The sequence below is a fragment of the Triplophysa rosa genome, linkage group LG21 (genome assembly GCF_024868665.1).
Source record: "Triplophysa rosa linkage group LG21, Trosa_1v2, whole genome shotgun sequence".
Taxonomy (NCBI): Eukaryota; Metazoa; Chordata; class Actinopteri; order Cypriniformes; family Nemacheilidae; genus Triplophysa; species Triplophysa rosa.
Genome location: NC_079910.1, coordinates 8,774,832 through 8,797,724, shown reverse-complemented (window position 1 = coordinate 8,797,724; position 22,893 = coordinate 8,774,832). Strand labels below are relative to the sequence as shown.

Here is a 22,893-nt window from a genome sequence, read left to right as displayed (position 1 = left end):
CATATCTTTATTTGGAAAGCGTATCTTTATTTAGTCTTACAATCAATACGTTGAAGTGCAGATGTGGCTCTAGTTGCTTCTTGGGTCCACAGTGATTATGAAACAAACAGTTATGCTGCTAATATAAAGGAACAGCTTGTTCCCCAAGCCCAATTATATTATTCTGCCTTTGGTATAGCAAAACACATTTATCCATGTGAAAGAGAACATGCCTTAGCTATATGGAAAAAATGATGTTGATTTATTTTTATGAATATTAATAATTCCAGAATTTACAGCCCTACAACTGATCACTTTAAAGATGCACTTTTTCATTCACAATTTTTTAATTTTTACAATGCTGCAGGCAAAGCCTTTTACAAAAATTCGAAAACCAATCATATAACTGTACAGGGGAAAAAATAGTCTTATTTTGGCCTTGAGTATGTTCATTCAACAACTTTAAATAACATAAATAGACAGACTGACATTAAAGAGAAGAAGAAAAATCCTCCATCCTCTCTCTAATAGATCTAAGAACAGCTAACTGTATTGTGGCCTTACTATGTACAGTAGCATCTGGATAATGTTTAGTGCTAAAAACACAGCAAAATGGAAACCTTGTGTTCTATTCTACTCAACTGAAAAGGCACTTTCAATACATTTATAGAGTTAACCAAATTTGCACAGCAAATCACAATCTGCATTAATCCACGCACTCCTTCCATTATTTTCTCCAAATGAATCTCCTATGTACAGTATTTAGTTGTGTTTATATGATCTAGGGGTTGACAAACTAGAATGCTTAAAATTTCAATTGCTTTAAACTGAGTAGCAGTAAGAAGCATTTTGACTTGGTTTCCGGAAAGAAATGTAATCACAAAATCATTGCCTAGTTATACAGGAAATTAGATTTGTATGTTTTATAACACTTAATAAAAGTAAAGTTACCCAAAATTGTGTGGAGATCTGTTCCAGGAAAAAGAGAATGCAGAACACATTAACTTTGAAAAATGAAGTAAAAACAACCTAGGATACTCCACACAACATTGTCTGATTATTCTAGAGAAGATTGTGTTAAAAAGGAATCCTGAAACGTGCTTGTGTGAACGATACATTTTGAGGCATCTTCACATAGTGGTTAAGATTTTCTCCTCAAGGACTTCGTGAAGGATTTTTATCAGATCTGTAAAAAAGGAATACAATAAGGTGTGTGATTTTAAAGTGACACACAATAATGCATTTGATTCATGTGCTCAGGGGAAATGAGAAATCAAGTTAAATATTTCGAGGAACAATGTCACATGCATAATACCCATGTGTTTCCAGTAGTTCCGGTAATACCAAATTAAAAAGTAGATGACACATTAAGTTATTGTTAATCACAATGAGATGTGTCAAGGCTGTAGATGGACAAATACAGATAAAGCATACAGTATTTCAAGGCAAATCAAGTATTTTTACAACATTCAAAAAACCAGCGGTTTTTGCTTCTGTGTTTTTAAAATATCTACGCAAAAAGCCCTTTACATGTGAAACGGCATATATGCATCAAGGAAAAGGGCAGTGTCACCATGAACACATGTGATCAGTCTATTAATGACTATATAACTTCTTGTCCTCTAAATAACAATTTAGGAAGAAAGTTACATAGTTTCCCATTTTCTTACCATTCAAGTGGTAAATCTCGGTCTTCATTTCTAGTTGCCACCTTTTGTGAATACTTGTGTTTTGAGCTGCAACCCAAAAGTCTGGTGGTCAAAATGTGCAAAATAGCCGGGTATGCTAAACCTCAGCCCACCATCCACTCACTAAACCTTAGCCCCATAGTCAAACACAGAAAAGCCTTCACCGCCAAAACAAAGCAGCCCACAGATTCCAATACAGTCTATTAACATATAGTGTTGCAAAAAAAATAATTTCCAAAAGACATTCTCATGGAAACTTCCATGATTATCAAAATCCAGATTTTAGTCAGTGCGCTTTTTTGTTTGTATTTTGGCCTTGTCCTCTCCTGAAGCTTGATCTGTTTTTCATTGAATACAATAATTATTAACTTTAAAATGCTCAAGTCTCTTTTTTCAATCCTAAATGGTCAAGGACAATAAATGTATCCATATACAGGGGTTAGACAAAATAAAATAAAGACCCACGGTTGAGGGTTGAATATAATTGTGTTATCGTTGCGGTAATAATGTCCAACACCTTGATACAAAAAGAGACATCACATATTTTATCGGTGTTTACATTATCTAGTCCAACCCCTGTATATTTATTTTCTGCCAACTTAAACTGTACATTGTTTAGGAAAACCCAAATGGTTTCTCTGAATTAAAGGAACAGTTCAACCAAAAAAGAAAATTCTGTCTTCATTTACTCGCCTCGAGTTGTTCCAAATCTGTGCAAATGTCTTTGTTCTGATGAACACAGAGAAATATATTTGGAAGAATGCTTGTAACCAAACAGATCTTGGCCACCATTGACTACCACAGGATGAAAAATTACAAAGGTAGTCAAAAGTGCCCCAGAACTGTTTGCTTTCCTACATTCTTCAAAATATCTTCTTTTGTGTTCATCAGAACAAAGAAACGTATACAGATTGGGAACAACTCGAGGGTGAGTAAATGAAGACATAATTTTTGGGTGTTAAAAAATAAACAGCTCACACCGAAGCGTAATAGAAAAGTCCATTTAAACAAGACCACGTGAATATAAAAAAGAAACCTACATTTCCCATGGAAAATTTCTGGTAATTTTACCCAAACCTTTTACAACCCTTAATGTCAACAGATGACCAGATGATACTTCAATGACAAGCAATTTGCTTTGAAAGTGCTGAGAGAAAATCACAGCCGTTCAGGACATGTACTACTTCTCAAAATCTGCATATCATCTTATTATCAATACACTGCACAGTTGATCTCTTCCCCTAACTTGCTGCTAATGTGGTTGAATAGGACAGAAACTGATTAACATGGAGGAGATGGCTTTATGCTTGTCACTGAAAGTCATGTCTGGTTAAGACACAGTGTTAGGGTGTACTCTCATTTAGCCCGGTTGCTCTCAACTGTGCCCGAGCGCGATTGTCCCCCCTCGCCACTCCCCCGCTGGCCTGTGCTCACATTGCTCTTTCCCATCCACACCCGGGCACGCTTTCATCATTACAGTGCGACTGATTCGAAGCAAACGTAAACAAAGTGATCCCTCTCAGCACAACGGAATCCATCGCAATGTTCAGTTTATGGCTTATTAGAGGTGTTTAACTTCATGCGTGCGCTGCACAGAACAATCTGCTTTAACGATGTCATTGCTATACGAGAGTAAACGGCTCATTATGCTTTTAAATCACCCTCTCGTCCTTTACTATGGTAAAGCCCATCGTTACACACGTTGGATTATGTTTGACAAACCTGGAGTAGTTTTGGCTGCGATGACACACGCCTGCACGTGTAAGTGCGCTGTTTATCAGTTTTTTACGGTGACAGCTGAATCTCAGGCAGGAATTTAAACAGTCGCATAATTTACGTCATGCTTTCAGTTCTGCGCTCCGGCGCGATTTGCGCTCACACTACATGTGTACCACGCCCGAGCCCAACCGCACCGTGTTCTGGCCCACCTCTTCCAAGTGAGCCAGGGACCGCTAAACGAACCATGCCGGGCGCGATACGGAGCGATCACACTAGTCAAATGAACCGGGCTTTGGGGGTCAAACGTGCTCGGGCACAGTTCAGATTGCCTAGAGAGAGTACACCCTAAGACAAAGTTCAAAAGTGTCAAAGTTGGGTGTTAACTAAAAACACAAAAAACAAAACAGCCAACAAATCTGACAAGCATGTATGCAGTCCAACGGAGATAAAATGTTAAATTGAACTTACTTGTTCTTCTTGATGAAAAATACAATCACAGCCGGAATCACAACCACAGCCACAAAAAGCGACACAACTGTTAAACAGAAGAAATTGACATATCTTATATTGCTAATAAAAAACAATCGTAAAAAGATAAAAATACGATAGGGAAATCATACTTTCAAACTAATGAACTGAATGCAATACTTACTCCCGAATATCGCACCAGGCGATAGTCCAGCTGAAAACCAGAAAAAGAACAAATGACATCAATTGAGCTATCTTCTAACAATAGAGGTACAGACATGGTCTTGTCATGCTAGCATCCTAAAAATAAAGCGCTCCGTTCACACATATTTTATACAGAACAGGAACTACATGTGATCAAATCAGCTCTTCAATGAACAGTGCAGTACTACAAAATGATGAAATTCAAATTGGGACACAAACAAAACAAAAAAAATCACCTTATAATTAACTAGGGCAATTCTGTTAATTCTTGAATGAATATGAACTGAACTCATTATTCTAACAATGCAAGTTTAAACTTCATAACAGAGCAATGAGACTTACATGAGGGAGTAGAGTTAGAATCACTGTCTGAAAAAAAAGAAAATAATTAAACCTTACAGTGTGAGTGTACTAAACCTTACGCCACACGTCACGTCACTTTCACTTTCTTTATCTTCTAATTTCCATGACAGGTTAAGTAGATAACATAGATAAGTTTAACAACATTGAAATCAAGTAAGAGAGCGCAAAAAATCTTTTTGAAACATTACGGACACACTTTCTGACTTTAGGTCACAATTTAGGTCAGGTTTAGGTGTTTCAAATGGCAAATTTCAAATGACAAAGCTCCTTGACAATGATTCTGATTATTTGCAGACCAACAGTGCAAAAGGCACTGAGAAAAAACATCATGCTACTTTTATTATTTGATCATTATAAGACCCATAATGCACAAAACCATTTATACTAGTAATTTTGGATCATGTTTCAGCTGCTATCTGAACACTCAGATTAAGTGATGCTTAACTTTAAAATGAATGACAACAGTTACAGTATGATTGGCTGAAACCTTTGCATAGGAAATAAATGCAACACATTTGGAACATTACAGATGCATGACTGTAATACCAACAAGACAACACAGAAAAATTAGGATAGTCCCAAATACAATTTAGACACGATAGACACTCTCAGAAGCAATACTGTGATTGTCAATCTAAACTGTCAGTTCGACAGACAACACTAAATATGTCCAAATATTGCCACAATTATGACATCAGCAGACAGAACATTAAATTCACAGGAAAAAAGTTAAAGGTGACATAGCTGACTATTTCATGCTTTACACAACTAACTCCAAATAAGGTATCTAACAGCTTCTTCTGGTGCGAGCTAGGAGTGTAACGGTTCTCGGTAAATAATTGAACTGCACGGTTCGGCACACGGTCCACACGGACCGCGACTCAACTTAAATCTGACGACGCATTTATAATATGGTTCGTTAAAAATTATAATGCATAAAACAGACTGACAAAGTTCAGCTAATGTATGTTTGTCGATAGATACTGTACACATTTAATACCTACAACAAATCAAATAATGTAGACAAATTTCAATAGGATTGTATGCTGTAATATGACCAGTCATTTATGCTTTCATCACCCGGGTGTTGTGAGCGCGAGTGCAGGTGAGACCTGAACAGCACATGTTGCTGTTTAAAGTACACTCATTCAAGCCTTGCCAATTTAAACATTTAAGTGCAAGATGATGCAGAAGAAAACTCGCTTGCGTGCTGTGAGAAGATGCGAAGCACGCATAAGTCTCAGACATGGCGCAAATATTGAGTTGTCTTTGAAGCGCTTAAACGGACAAATTCACACACAAAGTGGGTCAACATGCCCCTCTTTTCGAGTATCTTAACAAACATAGTAGGCTTTGTCTTAAGTGAACGGACGAAACGGACGAAAAACAACGCATGTGTACAGTATCAGTGTACTGGATCGGTTTCATTCCTCTTAAAGCGACAGCAGCATATTCCTGCTGTCTGTTAAAAGTCAAGGAAATCACTCACTGCTTGTGACTCAATAGCTTCTGTAACTTTCATCTTTATTTAATTTGTACATATGCAATGTTATGTTTTATTTGATTACTTTAATCCATTTCTACCTTAAAAGGTATATATACAGTATCTTATTTAATTTTCTGCTTTGCTCTGTTGTTTTATTGGTGCTGTTACTTGTAGCTTGATTATTTGTTAGTAGTTAGTAGTCCCTTTTCCCTGAACATAGCACAAATCGAACCGAACCGAAACCGTGACCCTAAAACCGTGACACAGACCGAACCGTGAGTAATTTGAACCATTACACCCCTAGTGCGAGCACATGCTTTTTTTCTACATAAACCCACAAAGGTTCAGAACAACTAGAAGCACAAGTAACGGCCGTAGTTACCTGTGCATGTGAGCTGTAGATCAGTCCATTTGGTGTCCTTACATGTAACTAACTTGGAAGCTTTTGAATCAACTGGTTTATAACCAGATTTACATTCAAATTCTAGATGGGATCCATCAAGGAATTTATTTATTGAGTTTAATTGTTTGGCTATGACATGCCCTTCAAACACAGGTGGTCCACAATACCCTATATTGTGGAGATAAACACAAACAATACAGTAATCTAAAAATGGAGCCTGTATAGAGCAACTTTAGCTCACAAAAATGTTTGGATTATGAAGAATCAATCAGGCCAAAGCATTATTATAGCAGCATTATCATATTAACGGTTTTTTTTATTGGTCTCATGCTATTTCTTAAAGGGACAGTTCACCCAAAAATGAAACTTCTGTCATTGTTTACTTACCCTCGGGTTGCTCCAAAATCTGTATAAATGTATTTGTTCTGATGATCACAGAGTAAGACATTTGGAAGAATGCTTGTAACCAAACAGTTCTTGGCCACTATTGACTACCAAAAATGACAATGGTAGTTAAAAAATCCCCAGAACTGTTCGCTTAACTACAGTCTTCAAAAACGAAACAAAGAAATTCATAAAGCAGTTTTTCCCTCTATTTTTGGGTGAACTGATTTTATTTACAAGTACAGATCAATATTGGACAATACAGGGAGGTTTAAATAAAGGTTTGAGAAGAAAACAAGAATGGAGCTAAAGGAGACTTTGACAAACTTAAAGTTAAAAACAGTACTGTAACTAGGGCTGAACTAATCACGATTAATCGTTATTTAATCGATTTATGCTTCCCACAATTAACCGAGCATAATCGTTGTGATAATAATGTTTTAAAAGCAAGCACAAAACTCCCGATAAGGTCAGACTCCTTGCAAAGCTTGTATCTTTTAAACTGCCACTTTGCATTTGTACTATTTTAATAAATTTTTGCAAAACCCACAGACAAAAATTATAGGTGACCAATAGTAATGATTTATAAAAAAACAAGAAATAAAAAATTGAGTAGTAAGTTTTCATTCTGAACATCAAAAAATGATATTTTTTGTGGTGGAGTGTTTAGATTGATTGCATGCTTTGACATACGGTGTTGAAGAAGTTCAATGGCAGCAGATTATAACATACTCATTGGCTATAAAGTATAGGCCTAATAAACATGCTGAAGTGAAATTAAAAACCAAGTTCTGAACTGACAAAATAACCGTGTTTATCAATCGTGATTTAAAAATTTGAGCAAAATCATCGCAATTATCATTTTACCCATAATCATGCAGCCCTAACTGTAACTATGTAACAATTCATAGAGTAAACACATGTCTGACGCAATGACGTCACAAATATGCCAATTAGTACCCAACATCACCAACTTTAAAATGGGCATCAGTAAGTTGTCTGTTTTCCTGCATGTAAGGGCAGCGGTTACCTTTGCATGTGAGCTGGAGATCTGTCCATTTGGTGTCCACACAGGTAACTAACTTAGAAGCTTCTGAATCAACTGGTTCATAACCAGATTTACATTCAAATGTTACGCTGGATCCGTCAAGGAATTTAGTCATTGAATCAAATGGCTTGGATATGGTGAAAGGCCCTCCAAACGCAGGCGGCTCACAATATTCTCCTTTATGGAGGTAAACACAAAAATGGTTTTGATACAAATTTCCAGTAACAAATTCAGTACTATTCTAGTTTGCTCTTTTATTATTACTTATCATTTTTCAATTTGTGGTAAACCTTTGATGATTGGCTGAATCCTTTACAATGCTTTCAATGTTTAGATGAACCGATCTTTTACTGACATTATCTTGCATACAGCAACACTAAAGGTCTTCGCACATACAGTCCGAAATTTTCGTATGCGTTTTTTCATATTTGGCGCTCGTTTGTACGGTGTCTCTGAATTGTCAAAACGCCTCTCAAAATGCTTGCTACGGATGCGGAAAACGCAGAAAATCGAACCCAGTCCGAATTTTTTATGACGGACGAAAATATCGGAGGCAGTGTGTAAATGTGATTGACACAATGTGGGGTCGTATTTATTTTTTAACGTGCGGAAATTTCGGACGCAAATTTTGGACTCAATGTGCAATGGCCTTAAGAGAAAAAAATTTAAATCCAAGAATTTTGTGTCCTAGGTGCTAAAGCAATTCAGAAGCTAACTCTGAGATTCTTCGAGAAATTGATGAATGAAATAAAATACATGATGTAGATAATCCAGTATCATATTAGTAGGTAGGAAAGGTAAAAACTCAGATAGGTGTAGTATTGACACATATATTGACAAAATTATAGTGTTCCTCATTAGTCACGACTGTAAAGAGTTAGAAAAAAAAACACTGAGATGAAAGTAAGAGAGAGCAGTACAATTTGCACAATTATGAAAGTTTATGGTAATGTGTACGGTAACTTGAGATGTTAGTAACGCTTTTAGCCTATTACATTTACGCATTTGGCAGACGAAATAACCTTCTGAAATAAACATTCAGTTAAATTGCTTGTCTTTTAAAGGTCCAGTGTATGTAATTTATCAGCATCTAGTGGTGAGGTTGCAAATTGCAACCAACGGCTCAGTCCACTCCACCCCTCCCTTTTGAAGCACTACGGAGGCTCTCACAGGACAAAGATGTTGTCATGTTTTCGAGCAGTTTGTCCGTTTAGGGCTACTGTAGAAACAACATGGCGTATACCATGTAAGGGGACCCGATGTGTATGTGGATAGAAATAGCTCATTCTAAGGTAATAAAAACAACGCTTCATTAAGGTCTTTATACACCTCTGAAGACCTAATTAAGTATATTATATTTCATTTCTGTCAATAGATCCTCCAAAAAAATGACACATTAGACCTTTAAGACTGATCCTAAATCAGATCTACAACCACAAAACAGTGCAGGAGCCTGTTATCATACAGATCCAACAGTAAAAATACACCACTGAAATATCAATGATACAACACAATGAGCACACTCTAGAATACTTCAATTATCAGGAATACAAAATACTTTTGGAGTAACAATGTGACTGTTCTCTGCGTTCAGTGAATAAACACAATGGACGGAAATCAATCCAAACTCCAACATACAACAAATAAATAAATCCAAATAGTGCATGTTGCACCCAGTAGCGAACCATAACTTTAAATCCTTGGCCCTATTACTCCTTGCCATATCAGGAAAAAAGTAATACCAGCCTATAGCTTACCACATGCTCTTTCATAGCCCAAATGTTACCTTTGACCATTCCATCTCTAAAACAAGGAAGAGGCAAGTCCAGACCTAGAAACGCAACAAGAAAACTGCACAGAAAGAGCAAGTCTTCATCAAAATAAAACCCAGCTAATTCTTTCATCGTTTACTCAGCCTCATGTCATTCCAAACCTGTATTGCTTTCCTTTTTCAAAGATATTTGTTGGTAACCAAACAACACTTACTTCTACTATGGCCACAAAACCACTGAGCCATTTTTTTATATCTTTTTTTGTGTTCCACAGAAAAGTCATATACAGGTTTGAACAACATGAGGGTAAATACGTTTTTAGTTTTGGTGAACTCTTTCTTTAGGGTGATATATCATGACAGCACTCATAGCAAAACAGACACTTCAGCAGGCAGAGAACAGCGAGCCCATCAAATGTATGTAACAGACCAAAATAAACTTTATTATGGTTTATTTGGGAAAATGATTATGCAGCAAACATGCAAAATGATTGCAGCGTTTGTAAATTACACATTGACAAGTGAATCTTCTCAAAGGTTAACATTAACACACACCAAGAAAATAGTGGCACAGCGGCCTATTAGATCCTAAACAACTTACCTTTCAATGATTAAATTATATGGAAAAAATCCATCCTCGGGTCCTTTTGGACGAAGCAAGCTAGTTTTTGTCTATACCATTCCCCGTAGTGGGCAGAACTTGCCATAAAAGTTGATGGTCAATATGATTGGTCAGTTGAAATAAGTCTCTCACGGATTTAATATTGATTTACCTTCTGCAATTTCATAGCTGGACCACCAATAACAAAGGTGAAAGCTTTGGGCATTTATTCCTCAAAAACGTTTAATGCATGTTAATTGTCAAATGATCAATCCTCAAAGTACAAGACTTAAATATTATTTTTACCCTAGATTAGACCCTCTGGTTACACCTAGGGCTGTCACGATTATGAAATTTGATTGACGATTAATTGTCTAATAAATCATTGCGATTATGGCGATTAATTGTCTGTTTTAGGGCTTTAGCGATTATGACGATTAATTGTCTGTTTTAGGGCTTTGACATTTAATTCTCATTCATTTTTGATTCAGCGATTGAAACGACCATATTGTTCTGAATACAAGACTATGTTTTTTTCTTGGAAATACATCGGAAAAAATTGGGTCATCATATATTTAAGGTTTAGGCTTTTACTGTCAATAATACAACCACCAAACACTTGTAAATGAAGTAAATTGATCAGGTGTGAATTGAAGCCACCATTAAAATTTGATTTCAAATTTTTTCTCACTTGCAAGACTACAGTAAAATTTTACTTGTGTGTTAATGAAGTTTTGGTAGACTGGTTTTCACACTGAGATTTGCTTAAATAATATTAAATTGTACTGCAGGTAATTTGTATATGTTTTAGTTTTTTTTAAGTGATTGTGTTGTGGTGGTACATTTTACAAGTATTACCATGCTTTAGTAACAATACATACACTAAAATATGCAGATGCACTACAGCTCCCCCTAGTGTCTTCTATAGAGATGTGCGATAATTGCGATGATCTGAAATCATCGCGATGAGGTCAAACAATCGCGATGAGACGATTATTTAATAATCGTGACAGCCCTAGTTACACCCTAAGCCATACATAACACATCAGCAAATAGAGCGTTAAAATATATGGGTTGCGGTCAGGTACAATATATCCCAGTTGTGATGCGCAAATAACTCCCATCTTGAATTATTGCATTTGCACTGGGAGTATCTCTGTAGTGACGTAAGCCAGCCAACAGAAACGTAAACAACAAGATAAAAGAAGAACTATTAACAGAAGAACATTTTTTTCTAAGCACTAACAAGATGCCCCTCCGGCATAAACCACTACAGACCTCCTGTATGTCAAAATGATCGATTGATGTCTTAATGCAGGACACCTTAAAGGTCTCATCAGATGAGCACTTTCAACAAGTTGGTAGGATTTATTAGGGTCTTCATGAAATGTCTGGAACATATTTTGCTTAAAAACACTCCAAGGCTGTGCAAACAAAACCCTTCTTGCCTCGTCAAAAACAGCTATGCTCACAGCAACCCGTTTTGGTGCATGTCTCTTTAACTGATAATGAGTTACAGCGAACCCCAACCCCCTTCTGTCCGGCGTGTCAACACAACACACGGGTTAGTACTGCCATGGCAATGGTTTAGCTAAATGATATTTCCTGAATTCCTCTGCGGTTAGTTTCGTCTTAAACGTCTCAAATCATTCGTCTGGAGACAAAAAAATCAGTCACAGCAAACAGCGCATCCTAATGCGCTTACGTTGTGGATGTATGCTTACCTAAAATCCACGGAATCCACTGCAGAGCTAGTTTGCTGTGACAGATTTTTCAGCCTAAGCACGAATGATTTGAGACGTTTAAAAAGAAACTAACCCCAGTGTTCGCCCCTGTTCATTAGCAAAACAAACAGCTTGCCGCAGTTAAACATATTAACGCACATAATGTATTAACATTCATACAGCTAAACTCCAAGTGTCCATCTGCACTTATATACAGTAAGTTTAACACTGGCCTTGAATGTTCTATTTAGCTCGTGATTGACTTAGCTCCCTTCGCTATCATATGCTAACGTTATCCTCCTATATGTACAGTACATTTACATCAATTCAGACTGTTGATAAATATTACTTACATTTGTCTCATTCAGTCAGTCTCGATCCCTCTTGAGGAACAACTTTGAAGATAATCCTGCTTATACTGTCCCAGGTTGAAAAAGCACTCCGGTTTGAAGTGATTCGCGCAAACAAGCAGGTTTTTACTTATGGTTTCTGATGGATTTACACTAAAAATAAAATAAATCCACTCCAGTCTCTTCCTAGGTTTGGACTCTGTGCTGCGACTACATTGCATGTTGTCCCTGAACTTTAGCCATGGCGTCACGCACACCGCTGTCGCTTGTGAAAACAACAATGGCGGAGCGCGGTAGGAGAACTGTGTAGATTAAGGGGCGGTAACATTATAATAAAATCAGCTTTGGACGTCACAATCGGAGCGAAATCTGAACGGCTCGATTTCTCACATGCTTGCAGGTAAAGGCACACCAAAACAAACTTACTGGGTTCTTATTTTTCATGTTTTCTGGGTTGCTAGATGCACCAGGGACCCGATTATAGAACAGAAACTTAAACACAGAAAAAGTGGGGTTTTCATCTGATGTCTCCTTTAAACGCATCCTAATAGCAGGTGTAAACTGGGTCTCAAAAAGTGTTTGTAGCTCTCTCTTACCAGATCTTAATGTTGCTTAGCCTGAAGATGTTACCATGACGCATTTTTACTCTCAAGTACATTTTTAAATAATTGTACTTCATAATAGTGTTTTTACTTTGGAAAAATGTACTTCACTACATTAAGCAAGCATATAATATTTTTTCCTTCACTACATTTAATGAATAAATCTAGTTTTTTACCTTTAAATACTTCAGAGATCAGAGGTAAAAGTAGTAGATTTGAGCTTGTACTTTAGTATTTTTATTTTTAAAAGTTGGAATGTACTAGATTTTTAATGTACTTAAATTCTGTATTAAATGTACAAAACATACATTTATGAAATGTAGTGTAGTAAAAGTATGAAATATGATTTATAATGTAGTGAAGTATTTTTTTGCAAAGTAAAAACTTTATCCAACCATGAACATTTTATAATTTACTCACCTCAGCATTATGACAAACACATGATTTTTTTTATATGAATCCAGACATCTACTTTTGTGTTCCACAAAAAAAAGCATTGAAACAATAAGAAACGTATGTAAGAGCAGTAGTTACCTTTGCATGTCAGTTTCAGAGCAGTCCACCTCTTGCCTTCACATATAGCTGTATTAGAAGCTTCGGAATCGACTGGTTTATATCCAGATTTACATTCAAATGTTACACTGGTTCCTTCATGGTATTTCTGATTTAAGTCAGATGCTTTGGATATGGTGACATGCCCTTCAAACACAGGTGGTTCACAGTACCCTACATTGTGGAAATAAAAACAAATATATATATACAATGGTCTGATACAAGACTTACACTGGGTTCACACCAAACGCGAATTAAGCGTTTTGCACGAGTAAATTACATACAAAGTCAATGCAAAGACGCGTATAGACGGCAGGCGGTGCGAATCAGGCGGCACGTCAATCTTGTCTTCCGCGAAGGTTGAAAATATTTGTCAGATCGAGGCACTCACGCGAAAATAACTAAATTTTCCCACGAGTAATAACGAGCGTGGTCGTTCGCGTTTGGTGTGAACAGAGCATTAAAGGGAGAGCTTACCCAAAAATAAAAATGTTGTCATCATTTACTCATGCTCGAGTTTTTCTAAATCTGTATAAATTTCGTTCTTTGGTTGAACACAGAGAAAGATTGCTTGTAACCAAACAGTTCTTGGTCACCATTGACTACCATAGTAAGAAAAATTACAATGGTAGTCAATGTGCCCCGTTTGCTTTCCTTCATTCTTCAAAATATCTTCTTTTGTGTTCAACAGAACAAACATTTTTCATACTATGGATTAAATAAAGACAGAATTTCTTATTTTTGGGTGAACTGTTTCTTTAAGAAACAGTTTTCATGTTTAGACGATCGATTCTTTTACTCCCAAAGGGCAATATTAGAAAGAGGAGTGTGTGTGTGGTTGTCCACTGTCCATATTGTAGTCTTACCAATGCACCGCGGTGGTTCAGGACTCCATCCATTTGCTGTACACCGAATAGAATATTCTCCAATCATGTCATAGCCATTTGAACACTTGTAATCTATAAAGTTATTCAGAGTGTATGGAGGTGCTTTTCCACCCGCTCGATACCCATTTGGGACGTTCGGCGCTAGACATGATACAACTAGACAAAAAAAAAATCAAAGAAACATTTTTCACCACATCAAAGCTGTAATTCATATGAACTATTCTCACATTCATACATTTAAGAAGTTACATTATTGTGGCATATACCCCAAACAGAAAAACAAGTCTAGTGATCTCTGTTCCATTCAATCTGGTGTGCTCTGTCCGACTGCTTGTAAGCATTCAACAATAACTTACCAATACATTTTGGTGGCTCTGGCTGAAAAGCTCCATCATCAGAACATCTTAATACTGCACTTCCAATCAGGTAAAACCCAGAGTTACATCTGTAGGACACCCCATCTTCATATTCATATTGTCTATCTGTATCTTCCTGCCCATCAAACCGCCCATTGTCTATTACGCGAGGTGACGGACATGTCACCGCTAAAGAGAAAGAAAAAGAACGATATGATTATAGATAGAATAAACAGTTTTGTGCTCTTCATTATTAAATCACATTCAAATGTCTGAAATAGCAAACCTTCACACTCAGGAGCTCTACCATCCCAGCCTTCAGCTCGACACGTTCTTTGATTTGTCCCAAAACTCATACTCATATATCTGAAAAAATGACCCTTTGACTATCAAATATTACACAGCACACAATCTAAATTCTATATGGTTTTATATTAAAACACACTGCACCTCATGTTTCACTTACCCTTTGTCACAAACTCCTGTAACCGAGTCACCAAACAAAATACCGTTAGGTATTATATATCTCCCATTAGGGAACTCTGGAAGACTTCCACAAGATTTTCCTACAATGGATAAAAGTTATTAACCAGTGATCTAGATTTGTTTGCATAACCCTTACGAACAAACTAAAGAAAACATAAAAAAGAAACAGAGCAGTGATAAATATGTATTTACTTGTGCAGCTGAGAGCAAGTTCTGTCCATTTGTTTCCATTACAGGTAACCAATTTAGAAGTTCCTGTGACAACTGGTACGTATCCACGTATACACATAAACGTTACTTGGGATCCATCCGGGAAATCATTTGTTGAGATGTCTTTGTCTGATAAGACCACATTCCCTTCAAAATGAGGTTTTGAACATTGTGCTATGAAAACAAATGATAGAGAAGGTGGTTAGAAACCTAGAGGACCACAGTTCAAAGTTTAGCTCCAGCTCTGCAACCAATCCTTAATATCTTTATTTACTAGTATAGGATAGAACTTAATTTGAAATTATCCTCATGTAAAGCGACTAAGTCTTTTTTTCAAAATGCTGAGGCATGCATAGAAAAGAAATAGTGATTTTAGAAAGAATATAGCTATATCACGGATTTCACATGGCAGCAGTTGTTCAGCACAATTGGAAATGTTCACATTCACATTTCCATTAACAAGTTTAATTTAATGGTACTGAAAACCAAATATTGTAAACTGGGTTAACAAGACTAAAACAAAGGAAACTGTTTTGTGTAAACATGCAAAAACCAAATAAGCACTGTTAAGGTGAGCGCAGAGGACACAACACGACTGCTTTAAAGACTAAAAAGATAACATAACACTTCCTTTTATAGAGTTAAATACATTACTAATACAGAACGATTTTTATTAACATGAGGGGATTGGGGTCAAAAACACCTGCTGGTGAAGGTCTTAAAGCAGCTAAAATGCCTGACTAGAAGTCATGCGTGTTCATGACATGTTTTAAGATTAAGGGCAACTGTGACCCTGAATAGGATCATGATGTGTCTTAATCTTATTCAGCAGTGTACGCACAAAGTCCAAAAATGTCATGGTATATGGAGTTATACTGCGGACTATATTAAAAAGGAATTGCAAACTGCATTTGCAAATGCGTTTTCTATTTGTTCGTGTCAAAATTGTGACATAATTCAAACGCAATTGCAAACCGTTTGCATTTGCATTTACACGAACGTACAATGTCTGCCAAATTTCAAAAGGAAAAGCAAAGTCTATTTGCAAATGAATTACCCGTGTCTTACGAGATACGACCCTGCCAAATTTAAATCGCAATAGCAATTCCCCATATGCCATTTCACTTCCTCTGGTGTCGCGTATTAAGCCTGCCAAAACTCAAATGAAATCGCAAATCCCTTTGCATTTGCGTTTCCTCCGACTTGTACAGAAACCTGTCAATCAATGGCGGGGTGGGCTTATTCAATGGGGCGTGTTTGTATCGGGAAGTGACATCCTTCACCGTCGACTGGAACTTAAGTAGATACATACATGTGATACAGCTAAACACATGAGGAGTGAAGTTACAACAGTGCAGTTTTCAGGTTTTTTGTTTGGAAATAACTCGCGCTGGAACTCTGGGCTCAGAGCGGCATCACGTAGCATGTGAAACTTCGGTGCAGGATGGATAATCATCACCTTCTGCAACATTCCTCTACACATGTTTGTTTATGATATTCGTTTTCACAGTACTCCGAAGTCAAAGCGAGGACATGACATTTATTGACAACACTGTGACCGTATTTTGCATCATGATTAATACGTGTTGTAAACCATAACAAAACATGTTCACTTTGTATGAATAAACAGCATCCTGCATATCATTGTTGTTCATTATGCATACAGTATAACAAGTTAATAATAAATTACAAAAGTACGTGAATTCTACATCTCTTTATTTGTGTATCATAACATAGTGAGACAAAGACAAACTTGTGCTCCAGTGTTTTAGTGAGTTTGCTGGACACAGAAGTAGCTGTCATCTACAAATTACTGGATGGAGTTGTTGCTGTATTTAAAATTTAATTTCCGAACAGCCTTTTCAACAACATGTGCAGTAAATGAGCCCATCAGCTGATGCACCAACCTGAGAAATTAATGTAATTATGATGAATCCACACGGCTTCAATATGACTTTTATTGGTAGCTCATTGAGATCACCAGACCACTGTTTGTGTTCATCTGTTTATCGAGCCCGTTGAACTTCTTTAAATTATACTTGTTAAATACCGCAATTGTGATTCTTTGTAAAGATTTTCTCTATATGAAACTTTGCATCTGATCCTCATTTGTTCCATTAATGTTATTTTGGCTTTTAGCTGTAGCTGAAACCCTTTTAGCCACAACCAGTGTCACCTTAGAGATGGACTGACTGACACCACTGCGACGGTGAATGACGTCACTTCCCGATACAAACACGCCCCATTGAATAAGCCCACCCCCGCCATTGATTGACAGGTTTCTGTACAAGTCAGAGGAAACGCAAATGCAAAGGGTTTGCGATTTCATTTGAGTTTTGGCAGGCTTAATACGCGACACCAGAGGAAGTGAAATGGCATATGGGGAATTGCTATTGCGATTTAAATTTGGCAGGGTCGTATCTCGTAAGACACGGGTAATTCATTTGCAAATAGACTTTGCTTTTCCTTTTGAAATTTGGCAGACATTGTACGTTCGCGTAAATGCAAATGAAAACGGTTTGCATTTGCGTTTGAATTATGTCACAATTTTGACACGAACAAATAGAAAACGCATTTGCAAATGCAGTTTGCAATTCCTTTTTAATATAGTCCGCAATATAACTCCATAATGGTATGTGAATTAGATCAAATTCAAACAGACACTCACCTCTGACATAGACACGCTTCATAAGACACAGGAAAAGCGCAACAGTGAGCACCTTATATCCCATCGTATGTGAATATTCAGCTCCAAACAACGCCAATGGGTTTTTTTTTGCTGTTAGTAAATAAAACAAGAACACAGTGTAAGCAAATGCCCTTTTAAAGTAAAGTAACAAAGAATAACCAAACGTCAACACTCGCTATGACAAAGCAGCCTGTTAGCCTTTTAGCGGCTAAATTAGCACAATAATCCATACCCGGGTTTTAAATGATCTAGAGCTCACAATATTTAAAACCATAAACATCGACATACTCTTTCAAATAAATTTAGCGCACTGTCAAAGTTTTATTGTATTAACTGTTACCTTATACGACAAGGTGTGTGCTTAGCTAGCGACTAACGTTAAGCTAAAAGGTGGTTACGCACTCGCAAATAGCAAGGCAGGGCGTGGAGTCCAGCGTTTCCTCTTTACTTTTCCACAAGAATCATTTGGTATGAATAATTAAATTAAGGTTAACAAACCAAATTCTGATAAAACAGCTAATATAAGTTACACACTAGATCACAGCTGACATTTACATTTTAACTCCACTCGTTTCCTATATACACAAGATATTGTCGATTACGCTACATGCTAAGCGCACAGTCTTACCTCTTGGGAAGAGATTTCTCAATACAAGTGTACGAACATAAAAGGCTGTATAAATATTAAGTCAGAATGGGTAAGGCGATTTTCAGGGGAGATAACACTTCCGACAATACAACCCACTGCACTTGGAATGCACGTCGTTTTCACGGGGCGGGGCTTCCGACTTATGTGGATGATGTCAAACATGAACAATAAAATCATTCATGGGTTGGTTTATTTCTTTCGCAGTTTCCTTGTCATTTTAAATCTGATTGCTTCACTGAATATTATTTTGTGACTCATACACTAAATTGGTTTATTGTAGTCTTCCTTTTAAGTAGGCGTTGAAAATGTAGATGACTTTCTGTGATCCGGAAAAAAGGGGCTGGTCCTGTTTGTCCTGTTTCTGTTGAGTAATTAAGTGTGCGGGTGTTTCGGAAACTTTGCCTTGCCGTTATATTGTGCCGAATTTTATAGGGCAGGATGTGTAAGGCAATTTGACTTAAAATATAGAACAGAATTCGTCAACCTAGAGATGCAAACGTTTTTATTCGAGGGCCATCAAGTTTTTTTGAGTCCAAGTAAAGGGTCACATACTATGTGAGGTGTAATGTACAGCTCTGAACAATAATTACCACCCGAGTAAAAAATATTCGAGACCGTACGAAACGATTCTCATTTAGTTGGTGCAATGAGTCATATCAATGTCAAGGGCATTGCTAGATAACTGCTTATGAATTTAATGTGTTGTGTGTGTTTAAACATAGGAGGAAAGCTGCCCATATAGGCGTTAAAGCAGTTGTATTATATCTAATTAATTAATTACAATAATAATATTGCAATCATATTTAAGACATTAGATTCATACAAACATGTCTTCAGGATTTTTCATACTTTCGAACCTCCCGGCACTGTTCTTGTAAACTTGCAATTTTAAGGTTAATTATTACAGTAGCCACCACACAAGTGCATTCCGGCCTTAGGTTCAGTAATTGTTTCATAAAACAATTCGTCCCATGAAGGAATGCACAATAAAACAATTAAATAATAAAAAATGTTTTAAACAAGAAAGCGTAAGCCATATAGGGTTAGCATACATAAGGTAAGGATGAGAAAACGGATCTATTTTCAACTGAAAATGAACAAAACAGCATGTGTTGATTAGCATACTGGATCATTTTCATTTAAATTGCTTTAAAAAATAAGTTAAGTTAAAGATAGCCTATATATACCTCAAAGGAATTTACAGATCATCACTTTTTATCCACAGTTTTAAACCTATTTTAAAGGAAGACTACAGTATAAGTGGGTGACTGACAATGCGTCTAGAATCATTTTACTTTCACCTGCTATTCAGAAGTGTTTTTCAAATCCATGGGGTTTATCTTCATCCAGTGGCCAGCAGTTGTAACTGCAACCGAAATTCCTTATATTTACGATTGCAGACAGCCATTAAATGCAGACAATTTTTATGTTTTTTATTTTAGAAGACTCTAACAGAAACAAAATAGTATGACACAAAGCAACATCTAAAAGCAATATAATTGTTTTAATTTTCAAGTTTCCATAAGGAGTAGGCCCTAATTTATGTCCACTAAATTGCATGCTTTGCTTGCCAAGTCATACCAGTGCTTTAGCATTGTTGTTTGGAAAGTAAATTGTTGTTAGTAACATTTAGGTTGTAAGTCAGTGTACTTAGGCTATTTGATCATTATGTGTCTGGAAGGGTATGTCAAATGTTTTGTGCAGATTAGTTCTATTGTGGAAGTTTTCACCATATTTTGTAGAGCACAAGATCCGGGTCAAGATCTGGGTCAAGATCCGGATATAACAGCAAAGGAGCCGAATAGGATATTTAAGCACTGTTTTTGTAAAGAATTTAGGTTAAGTTAATTAATTCCAATGTTAATAAAGGTTATGGAAATAATTTTTAACCTTTTTCATAACCATAATCAATAACTAATGTTCGCTCCTTCTTAAAAAAGTTACACTTTACGTTTACCAGATGCTTTTTATCCAAAGCCACTTACAAATGATCCCCATAGTCATAAAATACATATTTTAAACCACATATTTTTTACAGAGATTTACTGGATGAATTTCTACAAAACAATGTAAAGGTAGATGAACACAAAAATAAACATATTTCTTGTAGTTCATAAATAATGTGATATAAAACAGGGCAAGGTTTCTATTGAGGGAATAGAGAGTATGTACACGCATGCTATACAGAACCATGGTTCTGAGTCAGATCTCTTTGTGATGTTTGCCCTGAACCCTCCTGCATCTTGATTTTGTCCAAATGTGCACTACACATGCGACAGTGAACATAGCTGAAGAGAGAAGCCAGCGAAGACATTCATACCACAATGGCAATCCAGACCTACAAAAACAACAACCAAATTTATATGTATATTTTTTCACAGAGGGAAAACAGCATTATGCGTGAGTATGATTCATGTCGTAAAATGACATTTTTACAGCTATTATCGTATTTAATATGAACCGTTAATGTTTAATTTTACCGTGTTTAACCCCAAAAGAGTACATAACCATGAAACTGTTCTTACCATGAAAAACATTCTGTTCGATTAACACACATTGTGTCATTCTGACCTTCTGAGGGGTCAGAAGCCGTGGCAGAGCTCCAGAGATTCTCGGATGTTTGTGTGGTTGTTGAGGGTGATGTTGTGCTTCTTATACAGTCATAACTACTGACAGCTAAATGGGAAAGAGAGAAAATAATGGCAAGTCGCACCTGCCAATTTATGTAATGTATGAGTTCACAAGTTCAAGTTACACTTACTTTTGGATGTGATGAGATACATACAGCCCTGGTTTGCAGGCTGCAGATGTTGTACAGTAAACATTTCACTGTTCTGGCGGCTGAAATCATTAGAAGCCGAGCAGAAAAACTGTGTACTTTCAGTGCTGTTTGAACAGTGGAAATTCATATCAGTGGCATGATGCAGGACAATGTTGTTAGGATGTCCTACTCTGTACCAAGTGTACCGCACATCTGTTCCTCTCTCACTCCTACATCGAAACGTAACAGGTTGTCCCCAACATGTCATCTCTACAGAACTAAGAGGCCAAACGTTTGGATTTATTACAGCCTCTGAAACGAAATTGAGAAACTTTTCAGTTTATACTTTAGTCTTTCACACTTCACATAATGAGAACAAAGTCTTACCGTTTCTTACTATAACTTGGATCCTGAGCATTATATCAGCATAGATTTTATCAATCCCGACCCAGTAGGTTCCAGTGTCATCCAACTGTAAATCTCTTACACGAACAGTCAAACCTCTAGAAACTGCATCAATGATCTGAGCACGTTTTCTGTTTAGAGAAAATCCATCGGTGTCCATCAGAACCTTACATGAGCTTCGGGAGTCTCCAGCACACCAGTACTTCTTGTTAAATCGGAACTGGTTTGTTTTGTAGGTGCAGATGATAGAGAACGTGCTTCCTATTGTGCCTTGAATCATTGTTTTATCACACTGAAGCTGCACACTTACTAGACAAAAATAAAAAAGAAACAAAATGAACTCTGATAATTTATGTTAAAATGCTCTTTTTCCATCGTACATCATTTACAAAAATGTCCTAACTAATGCGAATTAAAATGAGACAGATAAGAACATTGAAACCCTTTTCACATAATAAATCCGTTAAATGAGACTTACCCTGGACTAAAAACAGTATAAACACGACCTTCATATTTTGATAAATGTTCAAGCATTGATGCGTTGCTGTGAGCATATGTTACCTTAGCAAGAATCATACAGGATATTGGGCAGCGTTGGACAAACTGTGGTTTGCATACGTGTTTTTTATGTTCCGTGCCTATGACATAAGTATACCTTTTGTTTTACTAGAAGTACTACCTTCTTTCAACTAAAATAGTCAGGTTTTGCAGGGCTTACCTTGTAACGTGCCAAAATGTAAATGATCAAAATTAGAAATAAAGAATACAGAGGCACACAATTCTTTAGGTGAGATTGGAAAATACTTTATAAATAAATATAAAAATCATGCAATAAACTTATTTCCTTCGTGCTCATGTAGCATGTTTTCCAGCTTTGAGTGGAGTTTGCTTATGAAGTTCTACATTATCATCATTTTTCTAAATGCGTTAATCGAATCCTTATGAAGCCATAATAGATAATAACATAATAAATAATAAACATAATAGAATTGTTTCAAAGTATCGACCTTCAAACTACAGAACTTGAAAAAAATGTGACACTGCACTTTTACTTTTACCCACTAGGTGGAGTCCCGCGAAAGACTTTCATACGCCAACGTAACACACT

The 22,893-nt window shown here is 36.6% G+C and overlaps 1 protein-coding gene and 1 long non-coding RNA gene across 5 annotated transcripts; both read right to left on the bottom strand.

Moving 5' to 3' along the window:
* Positions 1-2: 2 nt before the first annotated feature.
* rca2.1 (regulator of complement activation group 2 gene 1) lies at positions 3-18,752 on the bottom strand. Of its 4 annotated transcripts, XM_057319269.1 has the most exons (15): positions 18,599-18,752; positions 17,950-18,060; positions 15,264-15,455; positions 15,052-15,151; positions 14,872-14,951; positions 14,586-14,774; positions 14,209-14,385; positions 13,325-13,516; positions 7,725-7,919; positions 6,290-6,478; positions 4,401-4,427; positions 4,039-4,068; positions 3,855-3,921; positions 1,650-1,715; positions 3-1,165 (listed from the first exon to the last, which is right to left on the bottom strand). In XM_057319269.1, coding segments are annotated over exons 2-15 (1,569 nt in total). In that variant the 5' UTR covers positions 18,014-18,060; positions 18,599-18,752; the 3' UTR covers positions 3-1,164. The 4 variants fall into 4 exon arrangements, with proteins under 4 accessions (XP_057175252.1, XP_057175253.1, XP_057175255.1 ...); XM_057319270.1 differs by lacking the exon at positions 1,650-1,715 and having other exon boundaries at positions 4-1,165; XM_057319272.1 differs by lacking the exon at positions 6,290-6,478 and having other exon boundaries at positions 4-1,165.
* A 1,763-nt stretch (positions 18,753-20,515) lies between these two features.
* LOC130545018 (uncharacterized) lies at positions 20,516-22,064 on the bottom strand. Its single transcript, XR_008961607.1, has 3 exons — positions 21,768-22,064; positions 21,145-21,692; positions 20,516-20,957 (listed from the first exon to the last, which is right to left on the bottom strand). It is a non-coding gene; the product is annotated as an uncharacterized LOC130545018 (long non-coding RNA).
* Between the last annotated feature and the right edge of the window lie 829 nt (positions 22,065-22,893).